This window comes from Equus quagga, chromosome 13 (assembly GCF_021613505.1).
Source record: "Equus quagga isolate Etosha38 chromosome 13, UCLA_HA_Equagga_1.0, whole genome shotgun sequence".
NCBI classification, from domain to species: domain Eukaryota; kingdom Metazoa; phylum Chordata; class Mammalia; order Perissodactyla; family Equidae; genus Equus; species Equus quagga.
Genome location: NC_060279.1, coordinates 50,589,432 through 50,603,113, shown reverse-complemented (window position 1 = coordinate 50,603,113; position 13,682 = coordinate 50,589,432). Strand labels below are relative to the sequence as shown.

At 42.3% G+C, this 13,682-nt stretch overlaps 1 protein-coding gene across 6 annotated transcripts in view; it reads right to left on the bottom strand.

The window, feature by feature from the left end:
* The window catches only part of FTO (FTO alpha-ketoglutarate dependent dioxygenase), a 352,285-nt gene that overhangs the window by 57,592 nt on the left and 281,011 nt on the right, over positions 1-13,682 (bottom strand). The window contains exons 9-10 of one of the 6 annotated variants that reach the window (XM_046682390.1): positions 11,591-11,677; positions 10,820-10,836 (exon numbers count right to left, since the gene is read on the bottom strand). The exons of 3 other annotated variants lie outside the window; for them this stretch is intronic. In XM_046682390.1, the coding sequence (XP_046538346.1) occupies positions 11,614-11,677 (64 nt within the window). In that variant the 3' untranslated portion in view covers positions 10,820-10,836; positions 11,591-11,613. Of the gene's footprint in view, positions 1-4,009; positions 4,129-10,819; positions 10,837-11,590; positions 11,678-11,961; positions 11,987-13,682 lie in introns of those variants that run through there. 2 more of the 6 variants (XM_046682394.1, XM_046682397.1) reach the window with 2 other exon arrangements.

Here is a 13,682-nt window from a genome sequence, read left to right as displayed (position 1 = left end):
TTTAACATCTGAGTCTCCTATCTGGATTTCTAGGTCTCATAATTGACAAATAATTGACTTTCCTTAAAATCAGGGTCAAAGCTCCCCAAATTACCACCCTTGCTGATGAACACACTGGGCCAACTGTTCCCCAGGCAGCCGGGAGGAATCCTGTCTGCCCCACAGGCCCCCACTCAGTTTCTCCAACAAAAGGCAGCAGTTGAATGTAGAGAAAAGTCAAGTGAAAAGAGCAAGGATCCTGTGACATGAGGCATTCTCCGGCCAGATTGTTTTCACACAATCACTCAATATCTCTGATGATGGCCAGGCTAGGAAGCGGGATCCATTTGCCAGGTACCGCTTTGACCCTGAGAGCTAGCAAGCTGGAAGCAGAATGCAAAGCCAAACTCCTGTTTCCTAAGGCAGGCTCTTCATTAAAACACCCACATCCCTGATACACAGCCAAGTGCCAGGAGAAGCGCTGCAAAGCAACAGGGCAGGGCCCCATAGACACACATCTTGCAGTTGCTAGCCCCAGATTTGCCCTCCTTCCTCGCTTTTCCTACAACTCCGCCTGAGAGGAAGGAGGGGCAGCTCCTGGAGAGTAAAATGCAGTAGCAGCAGCAGCAGCTCAAGCCACGACCTTAACACTTGAATGAATTAAATGCAAAGATACAAAGACATGTATTTCATTTCATCTGGTATTTCCTCCAGCCCTCCCACCACATGAGCTATATGTAAACAGTACGATTTCCCCCCTCACCACTTTGGATTTAATTGTATTCCTAATTGAAGATGAAAATTAATTTGCTTTTGATCAATTCCAGGTGGTAGATCAGCCTGAAATGGCAGCAGAGCATTTTTTCTCTCTGAGTGACCACACGCACGTGCCTGTAAACACCAGCATGCATTACCGGCGTAAATAGGCAGCCGCCTCTTTTTTGTACAAGGTCTTCTTGTGTCTCTCTTCCCTTTGCTGATTGGCACCATTCAATTTTTAATAAAAGATTTACAAAAGTGAGATACTTGTGGAAATAAACTGCTGACAGACTTGCTGAGTTAAGTGCGTAATTAAGGCTGTGGAACTACAGATGTTGAACAATGGTGGCTCACATCAAGATGTATGCGGTATCACAAATAACCCGGCATCTGGTTTCTTTATCTAAGTACCTTTCTTACGGTTTGGATCTTAATTTTTTACAGTTGACAGCAGTGTTATTTGAGCCAGTCAGTGGCATCTGGCTGCTGGGGGGAAAAAAAAGAAAGAAAGAAAGAGAGAGAGAAAAAAATCTCCATGCACTTTAATTAATTGTGGAGAAATTACATGGTCTTTCAACCGTGTAGTTTGTCATCAGCGCACATTACAGATTTATATTAGATGTTTCTCCACAGTGTCAGGAATAATTAAAAGGGGGTAGGAAATGATGCCAACCAGCAACGCTTTACATCAGTGGTGAAAGTTTTATATTTATTACAGCCAAACAGTTTTAGAAGAAGATGTCAACTGAGAGGCTTGACTGTGCATGGAATACTTATCAGGCTGGAGGGAGAGCCAATGCTGCTGGAATAATGAGAGAGGGCTCATGTTTAATCTATCAGGCCAACCACAATTGGTATGGCGTGCCAGTTATTAATGACGTGGCATCCCCTTTTCTCATAAAAACATTCACCCAAAACAATAAGTAACATATGCTTTTTTCTTTTTCCTGAAATGATCTTCATCCAATTGCTCTTTTTGATCCTAATAAGAACAGAAGTGCCAACTGTATGCAAGTCACTTTTTTTGCTCAATTAATTTGTGCCACGCTTATGGCTTGGGCAGCATTGGTGGAATTATTTAGGAAAAAGATATCAAAATGACTTTTGCCTTCATTGAGCACATGATTACAGCATCCCTGCCAGGGCCTTGCATGGAAGGGAACATGCCCAGACCACAGCAACCTGAATGGTAATCACCATCCTGCACCCATACCAGCTGAGAAACAAAGTCTTAGCTTTCTTATTCCTGGTACCACTGAAGAAACCTGGAACAGCTTCCTTTATCCTTTCCAGAGATCAGAGCAAAGGACATTTAGAAACCAAGGGTCACAAAGAAGCTCTTAGAAACATCCCACAGATCCACGGCAGAGGGAACAGCGTCCATAGGACATCAGTCTTCTGGTTTGCTCTCCCAGTAGCAGATTTCCTGCTGCGTCACCGGCGCATCAGGCAGCGCACTGCAGGGGGATTATCAGACACCCTCCGCCCTCACCGTGTGTCTCGCAGGAGAGTCAGTGCTGCAGTAATCCCCTAATATGCGATGCCTGTCACTTCTTATTTATTAGCTTCTTGCCCTGGATATTTTCATAATTTCCTTTTAGCTCATGTGGCCCCAGAAGTGGAGACGTCCTGGGACTCACAACCTCAGGACAGCCTCACCTTTGCCCCTGTGGACTCACACGAGAGCAGTGCGCCAAGCAAGGACTCTCTCCTCGGGGCCTGTGGGTCTACATGGTGGAAATCGCCCCCCTCCGACCTGGAGTCCTCAGAGCAGCGCAGGTCTCAGGGAACCACCAGATGGGCCTAATCCCGGGAGTCTGTTTCAAGCTGAGCATGATTCTTCCACAATAAAGTAATAATGCCCTCAGTTACGTTAACCACTTTAATAACAATATTCTGAAACTTATAGAGTGCTTTAAAATTTTCAAAGAACTTTGGTAAATATAATTTCATTTTACTAATACTTGCGTAACTCAACGTAGAGGTACAAAAAAAGGAGAAACTTCAGCACTTTCTTCTTCAGTCCTAAATAAAACACACACTTTAGGCACGTTTTTCCTTTGTTGATGCCTTAGAAAAGGCAGTGTTTACCTTTCTAAAGTATTCTCTGTACTTCAAATAAAATTTACAGTTCTGCCTGTGGCCCTGCCTTCCTTTCTGACTGCTCCCATCTCCTATCAGTGCCCCCTGAACAATGCTCCCACTCTCTGCCTGTTCCTCCGAGACATCAAGCTCACTCCTGCCTCAGGGACTTTGCACTTGCTGTTCCCTCTGTCTGGAACATTAACTCATGTCTTCATGTGGTCGTCTCCTTGTCTTTCAGATCCCAGCTTAAATGTCACCTCTCAGAGAAGCTTCCTCTGACCTCTCTCTCTAACATTACCCACACTTCTACGCCCGTTTCCTAATTCACCATCTGAAATTATCTATATATTTGTTTAATATGGGTCTCTCCCATTGGAATATAAGCTCCAAGAGAACCTGGAAATATTAATACTTCAGGAAAGATTTCTCTATGTGCTTAAACATATCTACAATTAGTTTCAAATAATCTATGTGTCAAATTTTTCTTTAATTCAGTAGAAGGTCTTTAATCTGGTTAGTATAACTGAGATTTTTACCATACAAATGATTTTTCTTTATCCCATTTGGATTTCAAAGCCATTGATGGAACTGCTCCTCTAGAGTGATCCTAATGGAATTAACCAAATTTAAAGAGATGTTGACTTAAAACCTTTATTATTGGAAAGGAAAGAATATTAATAAAAGGTCAAGCCACTGCAACTTGTGTCCTTAAAAGGATTATTGGAAAGTCATCTTTTTCACTGTAAGGATGAAACAGTTCACTCCCCAGTCACTCAGTTTGAACTCAATTGGAACTGAGGTCTGCAGAGGCTCAGCCGCATCCCTGCTCAGTGCAGGCTCCGAGGAGCAGCTGAGCATCCGTGGCCACGGGAAGACACGCTGGCTCACGGCACTCCCGCCTCAAACAGCAGGTACCAGTAGGCATCTCGGGCACTGAAGTCCGGCCAGGGCCAGGAGAAAGGAAGTTTAAATTAGAACAGGAAGATCTGACTCAATATAAAAAACAAATACAGACAGGAAGTGAGAGGGCTAACAAGTGACTATAGATGTGATAAAGTCTCTGGAAGGACGATGATGAGGACAAATCCTCCATGACAGCTGCACTTCTTGAGGACTGTGTCTGGTTCTTCTTTGTAGCTCCTTGTGGTATCCAACACACTAAGCACTCAAGATACATGTAGAGGAGGGAGCCTGAGGACAGGCTTACCTTGTAAGCTCCAGGAGGGCAGGGCCACATCTTTCTAGTTCTCCACTGTCCTGTCCGCTCAGCCCTCAGCACAGTGGGAGGGGCTCAGTAACAGTGTGCTGAATGAAAAGCATAAATCAGTGAAGAGATCAGTCAGTGAATAAATGGGCCATCTCACCCCTGGAGGGCTGAAATCCTTGACAATCCTGCAGAGGTGGAAACGCTACCTCCGTCCCCCACGTTTCGCCCTTGATCGATCTCTTCACAGTTTCTTTCTAGAAAGCGAAGTACGGTTCTTCCTTCCACCCCTCTGTATCAACTCTGAAACAAAGACTCCTACTTTTGGAGAAGCAGAGCCACCTCTGAGGTTGCTCCTGACAACCTGTCCCCCTCATCAAATTCATTGAACATTGCCTTCATTAAGCCACGACCACACAGGGCTCTGCTACATGCTGTATAAAAAGCTAGAAAGAGCAGGTTCCTGGGGTTTGGGAGCTAAAGGTTTAGAGGCACCTGACAGGTGCGGCACATGCAGTGTCAGCTCGGCTCTGATGCCTCCCCTCCACTTCTCATCCTCCTTGAGAATCCCATTGCCCTTTTCAGAGGTAGAAGGAGAGGAGCCGAGCAGCCAAAAGGCCCCCTTTCCAAGGTGGGCGCTCCTGCCCTCGGAAGCCCTGCGGCTGCTCTTGTCACTCCTGTCCTGCTTTACATACAGACTGTGGTGAGGGCACATCAGAAATCAGACGGGGTCTAAAAGACTGGATTTTCTCCCTCAGGCTTGCAGTCAGAAGTAGACAGTACAGCTTGGGGGGTGGGGCTAACTGAGTGGGTGGGGAAGCTGCTTTCCAGGTTGAGCGCGATCTTGATGCATCTGGCATCGCAGCAGAAAGAACTTCAGAGAGTCCTCCATCTGGATTTTAACCAAGTTGTGCCTCTACAGACCTGAAACGTTCTCTGCTTCCATCGCCGGTTCTGAAGCCCACGCAAGCCAAGTTACGTGATGTGAGAGTCCTCCCAACTCCTAGAATCTTATTCTATTCATGCTTGAAAGCATCTTATCTTCTGATTGCCTTTGGTGGGTCATCTTTCTGGGGCCAAGTCTCTGCTTAGACTCTAATTTAAGGCAGCTGCAGCCATAGCTACGAGGATTTCATTTTCAATGTGTTCACTACTGAAATAAAGGTTCCAGTTGTGCCAAAATATATATGCCTTACATTGGGGAAAGCTCACTTCCATGAGCAAGAACGCTGGGCATGCACGTTCAGGTAGCTCTAAGATGAGGAGAAGTAGAGTAGAGTGTATTCTTACTGAATATGCTTTCTAAAATTCTAAAAATAATTTATTGATAGTATTAAGAAAAGTTTAGTTATACATAATACCATCATTCTGACAAAACTAGTTGACATCCACACGCACACATAATTTTTACATATTTTTGAACATAAAGTCTATATAATCATTAATTTGCTGTTTTCATTTAGTGGTACATCATAAGCATTTTCCCTTGTTTCTATGCTGTCTTCAGAAACATTACCTATGTTTTTCTAGAGTAGAAGACTCTAGTCTGTAAAACTTAAACCATCTATTAAATGAGGGACTACAAATATAAATCCCTTGTAATTCAAAAACTTCTAGGCAATAGGAAAAAATAACATCTGAAATATGTGTAGCTGTGATATGGCAGAAGAAAATTGAATAAAAGGTATATTAGATGCTTTTACCTAAAAGCATGGGCACTGGACACTATTAACCAGCTTTAGGACCTCTGGAAAATTAATCACCTTCCCTTTGCCTTAGTTTCCACAATGAGACACAGAGGGTAGGGTTGGGTGAACATTAAAATCCTTTCCTGCTCTAAAATTTTATGTTCATTCCTTAAAGCAATTTTATTCTGAGAAATACAAAGAACTGTAGGTACTTTAACTCATTCCTTAAAAGAGTGGTGTAGTGGGAATACCTTGGGGTGTGTCCCTTGTTCCTTTTTTTTGGAACTGACCTCTCCAACGTGCATGGTTTCAGCAGCAGCTTCCTGGCAGCCATGCTTGTTCAGTGTGGCCTCAGCCCCTAGCCAGAGGTGATTGTTCCAGAAGTGGTAGCCATCTTTCAGCCATGTGGACCAGAAATACAGCAGAGGCTGGCATACCCAAAGAGGGGAACAATCATGTCCCTTATTTCATTGGTGTATCTCACATAGCAAAAAAGACTAATAGTTAACAGTCTCCACTAAGTGTCCTCTGTATTACTACACATCTAGATCTCTTGGTAATTTTAAAAGAAAGAAAGAAAGCAGTACTACTACGAAGAAGAACTGAGGCAATGAGCTTGTAAAAACCCAAATAACATAGACATCTACTGAGCTAAAACTCAATCCATAGACTCCTGCTTAGCGCAAGGACTCTGTTAATTATTTCTGACCCCATAGCTTAATTTCTGCTTTACAGTGTGGGAAAACATGAGAAGGAGCTAGAGCTCCCCAAAATTCAGTGTTTTCAGAAATGAACTCATTTCTGAATGAACTTGGAGTTCTGGGCAAAAAGAGGCTCAAGGTTTTTAGTTTTGACCCCTGGCTCTATCTTTATGGCTTTGGATCTTTTCCATTCATTCTACTCTCAATTCTAGGACACTGGATTCCCAGCCCCAAGAAATGGGGTCTGGTCTTTTGGTGTTTTTCCCTCAATCCAGCCCTAATGAATGCCTTCTTATGCGTGAAGAGACGTTAACAGAGACAGGCAACATGGAGGCTGGGAACTGAGTCCAGCCAATATGTTTAAAACATTAAAGAGGTAAATATTAGATTAGGACTAATCTGGTAAATTCAGAATACTGAGGGGCAATAGGAATCTTAATATAGGATGGACAGCTGAAAACATGAGCTTGTTTTTGTGCTTTGCCTTAATCCACCAACCTATCTGAAGGTCTAGTCTATCAGGTGTCTAACCATATGCCAGAGATATTTCCTTCACTCCTCGGGGGGAAGAGGGCAAGGAGGAATTGGTTCCATATTCCATGAAGTGATGTGATCTCTATTGTATTTCTAAATTAAAGTTTTGCAGCCCCTGGATGTGATAATTGTGTTTGTTCTTTACACTATCTCTACTGCCACCAACCAAAAAAACCCTAAGCTCAAAAAGAAAGAAATCAGGAAGGGAAAGAAATGTGTTCAACATATATCCAGCACCCAGGGATCTAGGTACAACTGAGGTTTGATTTAACGAGGAAGGAAATGAGGGGAGGATACAAAAACGTCTGACAATTCCAGTTATTTAACTTAAAAGCACAAACCTAAAGAATGTTCTCGGGCTTGTCTACATCAAAACTTTCCCAAGGCTTCCCATAAGTGGCAGGAAGCTGCTTTGTCAAAGGCCCTGAAAAGACCCTGCAACACATTGGGACAATGATCTTCAATTAAGTGTTCTCCAGTGGGCCTCAGCATGACAAACCATTATGGCTCCAAAGGAGCCCTTAAAACCTACCACGTCAATGAGCTCCCCAAGCATGGGGATTGAGTTATGGATTAGACCTCTTAACCCTTCTCCTCCCCTCAAAATACCTTAAAGACCCTTTCTCCCAGGGGAGGAGTCATTTTAGCCAGTGTCTGGCTAAGAGATCTTTGTGAAGTCATGGTTATAGTTACAGGACATTTAATGAAGGCTCTGCATTCAGCTGAGACCCCGGCCCCTCCGTGTTGCCATAAACCAGATAGAAGGGCCAGAACCACAGTGACCCCACCAAAATGCAGGAGAGGCCTCTTAGGGGTCTCATTTCATTTCTGGATGTGAACGGCTTTGTGGTCTTGGAAACGACACCTGTTTTTCTGATGCTTTAATTTTTATACCTATGAAGTACTGATGTGGCTCCTTATCTTGCACATTTGTATTAAGGAATACTTTTAAATTGAAGTAGAGAATCTGACTAAAGAGAATATCTGTTTTACAGCAAAAATAACAAAATTGACAAATCAGATCCTGTTCAATCAATAAAGCACTTCCTGCTGAATATCACGCACTTTGAGAGATGTGTGAATTCTTCCAAACCACAAGGAAAAACTTGAAATCAACTCTGCATTTTCTGAATTCAACGGTCACAGTAATACTCAAAAGTACAGCTCCCGAGGAATTAAAGAAACTTCAGTGCTTTGAAAGCATTAGGGACCCTTTTCAAGATCCTAAAACTACTACAACAGCTCTGTTACCTGGTCTTATGTTCACACCATCCTATTGGTTTCAAAAGCTCAGTTCCTTCTCCAGCTGTGGCTAAACAGGCTCCAGGGTATGGTATTGTGCACAGCATTTGGGAACTTTCTGGATAATGACTGTAAAAGAACTGGAAACGATTATTTCCTAATAAAAGCTTCCTCCTTCCAAGGTACTCATGCCAACAGGCTACGCTGAGATGGCAAAGCAAGGTACATTTCTTTGGCAAAGTTTTCCATCACTCTTTCTTTTTCTTATATAGCAAGGGAATTCTTTTCATTTTAGAATCATAAAGCTCTTAAACTCTGGTTTTAAGATGGAAAAGCAACTAGATCTGTTATTAGAAAAGTGCTGTTGAGAGCAGCTTTATTTCCTTGTTCCACAAACATCTGCCTTCCTAGACAGAGGAAAGTCAATGTTCATTCTCAGGGCTATTTAAAAAGGTGAATGCAAGATTTCACATATACCATTAATTTTTTATTTTCGGATTTTTAAATGGTTTCAAAATTTGGAAGCATTGCTATGCCCTCCAAGAGTGGCAGCGGGCCCCTGCAACACGTCTTCTACCTCCACCACTCAGAAGTGACGCTGAGATGGCTAAAATGGGGACAATACAGTATTGAGCACATCATAGGCCAGACACTTGGAAAGCGGTAAGAAGGACTTTAAAGGCAATTCACCTATTAAAAAGTTACATTGTTTGGGGATCACAGGACTCAGTTGTTTCTGACCCACATGAACTTCTCTGATCCCTTGGAATGGGACGAGCGCAAGTTTTATAGAGAGAGTTTTACGCTAGGGAACTCAACCTTTTGCTCAGATCTAGGCAATGGGCGTGGCAAAGGGCATAGGGTTTTTCTGCTCCACTTCTCCTCACTCTTCAAACTCGAGGGTGTTGCCCCAGAAATTTCCCAGCTCCATAGTCTCAACTTCATTTCTCTGTTAGATATAAAGCAGCCAATTCTTCAAATTCTTCAAAGACTACGCACAGCCTTAGTCAGATCATTGAAGAAAAAAGCACTAGTTCTTCAGAGACAATAGTATCTCTTTAAGCAAGTGAACAAAGTCAGTCCAGAATTGACAGGCCCTTGGCAGTTTGTCAGTTTCTAAAAACCAAGGTAATATGCAAGCCTTTTAACCTAAATAGGAACAAAGAGGGAATCCGGGGGTCAGCTGGTGAGGCCATGAGGAAGCCCTTAACTACCAGCCCTGCGAGAAGGCAGTCAAGACAATTACTAACCCACAATAAAATATCAAAATCACTAAAAAATTTAGAAATCCTTTTCTTTCAGTTACTGGCTTTTGACTTTAGTTATTAATATATCTCTGGTCGCTGAGTTGACACAAAGATTAAAGTAATCCTTCAAGGGATAATTTCATAATTTTCTCTCTGGGAGAATGTGACGGCTGTGTTTCTTTCCTTGCTTTTTAGGTCTCACCAACAGCTGTTTACACGGCTGTAGCCTTAAACTTCTCCCTATACTTCAACTAGTGTTGGAGCACACAAGGCCTCCCCAAAATGTCCATTTAGCTCCAAGTTTCAAATCAGAATCACCCTTGATTGATTCTGTCCTCTTCTTCATCCCCATAACCAATGGTTATGAGGTTCTCTCACATTAGAAGTCCCTTGAAATTCCTACTTCTCTTCTGTTAGCACTGCTCTACTTTGTACATGCCCACATCAATGCACTTCAGCAACACTGCTCTTCTCCAAATCCACCCCTTTAAACAACAACAACCCCAATCCATTGGATACTCTGCCATCAAACTAAGCTTCCTAAAACATCACCAGCATGATATCACTCTCAGCCTCGGAAAGCTCTGAATGCTTCCTAGAACTCAGCCATCTTTTAGTATCTCTCACATGTTTGGTCTAAGCTTCTTGAACTTTCTGTTTTAGCCGGGTGGCCTAACACACTGAGCCTGGTGTGCACTTACTCCTACCCTCATCATGAACCCTACCTAACTGGAGTGACCTCTCCCCATCCTTCTGTCTACATCTTACCCAGTTCAGAAGTCATCTTTTCCCTAAAATCTCACCTCTGGAGCTGGAGATGAACCCACTATTTGAACTTGGAACTCGTTAATGAAATGACTTCCTATCCTGGGTCTGTGAGGTTCCCTGGTATTTTCTCAGAGGTCCGTGAGTTTGATGAGAACTTTTAGATTTTTATGCCCTCATTTCAATGATAATCTAAAATAATTATTTTGCCAGTTTCATTTATCTTTTGTACTGAAATTCTGAAGTTGAAAAGCATTTTTATGGAGTAATATTTCGGTTTCTTAATATTTCAGGGATTCACAACTGGTGTCTATGAGCCCCTACCATTGGAAGGATCTAAGAACATTTTTCTTCTAAAAGAAATCTGTAAATGGATCTGACAATCATGTATTGTCACGTGACATATCTTCCCTAGTGTTGTCTTGAACTGTTATTTAAATCCTTTACTAGGGTTTTACTTTTCATGTTTTTATGTCTTATCTTCCCACACAGATGGTAAACTCTCTGGGGACAGGGATTATTCTCAGACTTCTTTGGATTCCTGATGCACCAAACAAAATCTTGCAAAGAACAAGTGCTTGGTCAAAATCCGTTGCTCTGGGTTTGACTATGAAGGCCTGATCTGGTCCACACTGGATGCCAGAGGGGAAAAAACAATGAAGACAGAGTTTTACTAGACATTCAACTGGAAATTATGGAAAAGGAGCACTCAAATTCTCCAAAAGTCCCTCATCCTCTCTAGGGCAGCATCACATAGAATTTCCCATACAGTCCAAAGGCTCCCAGATGCTTTTTATACAAGAAAGGTTTTTATTATTCCTTTCTTCCAATAAGACAATAAAACTCAAGACTGTTTAATAGCACTAAGCAGTAAAATGGACACATTTCTTTCTCATAACTACTAAGAGGTACCAGAATAAACGAAGGTGTTGAGTCTGACCTATTAACCTTTCTGGTAATTTCTTAATCTATGTTAATTTCATGCTAGTGTAGAGAGAATTCTAGAACTACTGTTCATCTCCCATATGAATGTGGCAGTCCTGTGTGTCATCCTAGACTTCATTAGTAGCAAAATGAAGCCGGGGGAGACGTCAAGGAGACAGGATTAGAAGGAGCAGAGAACCTCAAAATGGGATTTTCCCGCTTGAGAACTGTGAGCGGACTGGAAAATTAACTGGCCACTATCCACACACACAGTGCTTCACTGATTACCTGAAATCTCTTCTTATGCAAGTATGTAGAGCTGATTTATATGGATTTACAAAGTTTATTGCATTGGTTAAGGACTCGGGCAGCAATCGACAGCAGAGGCCAGCACAAATGAAGCTGTGGACTAATTTACTAGAAGAAAGAATATTCTTTAACTAGTGCCCTTCCCACTGTTACCTAGAGACAGGAAGCAAGGAGGACTACAGTACAAGGCTGTTGACGGGATGTGAGCGAATCCTGTGGTCCGGTGAACGCCCGTCTTCCCTTCACCACAGAAAGACATCGGTGGAGTTTCATGAAGAGCAAAGAATCAAGGTTGGAAATCATTTGCATTTTGAAAACCAGTAACAGATAAATACATAAATAAACACAGATACATTTTATTTTGTAAAAGGTCATTCCAAAGAATGTGCTGGGATCATGGAAGACAGTAGGAAGGGCAGCCTGCCCTATGTCTCACGTCTCAGCTGAGCAAAGGCGAGAGGCGAGGTCACGGCGGTGAGAACATCACTAAGGCTGGGGCAAGGGAGGACGTTCTGCTTCCTCCGCGAACTGCTCTCTGTTCAGGTGGCGCTGCGTGTTCAGCAGGAAAGTTAATTAACACAGCGCACGGCTGCCTGCGACGCCTTACATAATTACACCTGGAGCCTAATTAGGTAACTCTCCACTATCCCTTGTCTAAATCACCCACGCTACAAATCTCCCCAAGTGTGGCTAGCGTTCAGTTAGCGAGGCTTGTGACGTGCCTGTGAAATGGAAAAGTTGTCACTTTCAACATGTTAGATACACTAACAGCCTAAATGAGTTTTCCCATGTGCTTTTGATGCAGAAACTGAAAGCTTAAAGAAAGCAGGGTCTTCCTGGATGCCTCTGGATTTCCTTCTGGTGTTCCACAGATTCTAGAACAGCGTGCCAGGTAGGATTATGCTTTATTGATGACAGTGTCAGGCAGTCACTCATTGAGGTATTTGTGCTGTTATTTATTTAATTTTAATAGGATGATATCTTGTTAATGTTGATGGAATTATGAGAAACTAAAATTTCTTTCTTTAGAAGTTTCTGGAATTTTCCAAGCTTTCTATAATGAGGAAATATTATCTTTATAGTAAGAAAAATGTAGAGAGGAGAAGAAAAATGGGTGAAAGACTCCTCTATAAAATGATCCCAGCCTTAATTTTCCCACAGTAACATATTAATGACTACCATGTAATCTATACAGTGTAACTTCTTATTTCAGGATTTTATCCCAGAACTTGAAACACTGTATACAATAAAATATTAATCTACTACAAAAGCTTTCATTTACATGACCAAATTGAACAAATGTTCAAACTATGCTGTAAATTACTCTCAAGAATGTACAGTTCAGTCAAATGGGGTACAGATTTTAGTGACGTGATATGACAAGAGTTGTAATCAGTAACGTTTAACATACATTGCATTTATTTTTTTCTCTGACCACTATTTGCAAGCGACATCATAAAGCATCCCTGAGATTTGTCACTTGGCTTGGTACACCTTTGTTATCAGGTAAAAATGACAAAGGGAACACCACGTCCCCAAACCTGTTAATCACAAGGGGAGACTCACAAGAGCTGAACTGCATCCAAAGTATTCTAAAAATTGGTGGGAGAGGCGGGAGGACTCGGGGGAGTGAGAAACAGAACTTAATGAGGTGCAGGCCTGGGTCCATTGCTACCATCAGTAATGCGACCCAACTGGTGGGCCAAGCCAAAGGGATCAGAAACAGGTCTACTTTTGCCAAGTTCGCACTCTGCCCGCAGCGACTGTCAACTAATGATAGATTAGACAAATCTGATTGCTCTATCAAAACATTCATCTCAAATCTTGATTAGTAAGCCTATTGAATTATGATTAATTCACAAGGGTGTTGCTGACAGATAAGATGCTTTATCTGACAATGTGTACTAGTTGCTTTGCCTGAAGCCAAAAACGAAAAAACATACAAAACAAAACACCAACTCAAAGTTGCTAGCAAAAGAAACAGTATCAAGCACAGCACATTGAGAAGGATGAGGCTTCATGTATCTTTTAATTTAATAAAGAGCTTGCTTGTGGGAACCCGGCCTTGATACAAAAACAATAGGGATTTAGGGAGAGAAATATACTGAGAACAATATACTGTCAATAAGAGAACAATGGGGCGCCCTCTTGCCCTTTCAGCCAGGAGTATGCAAGAGACGGTAACTGGGTAACTCGGGAAGTCTTTAGGAGGGGTCATCTTCAGTTTTGGTGACATCCCAGTTAG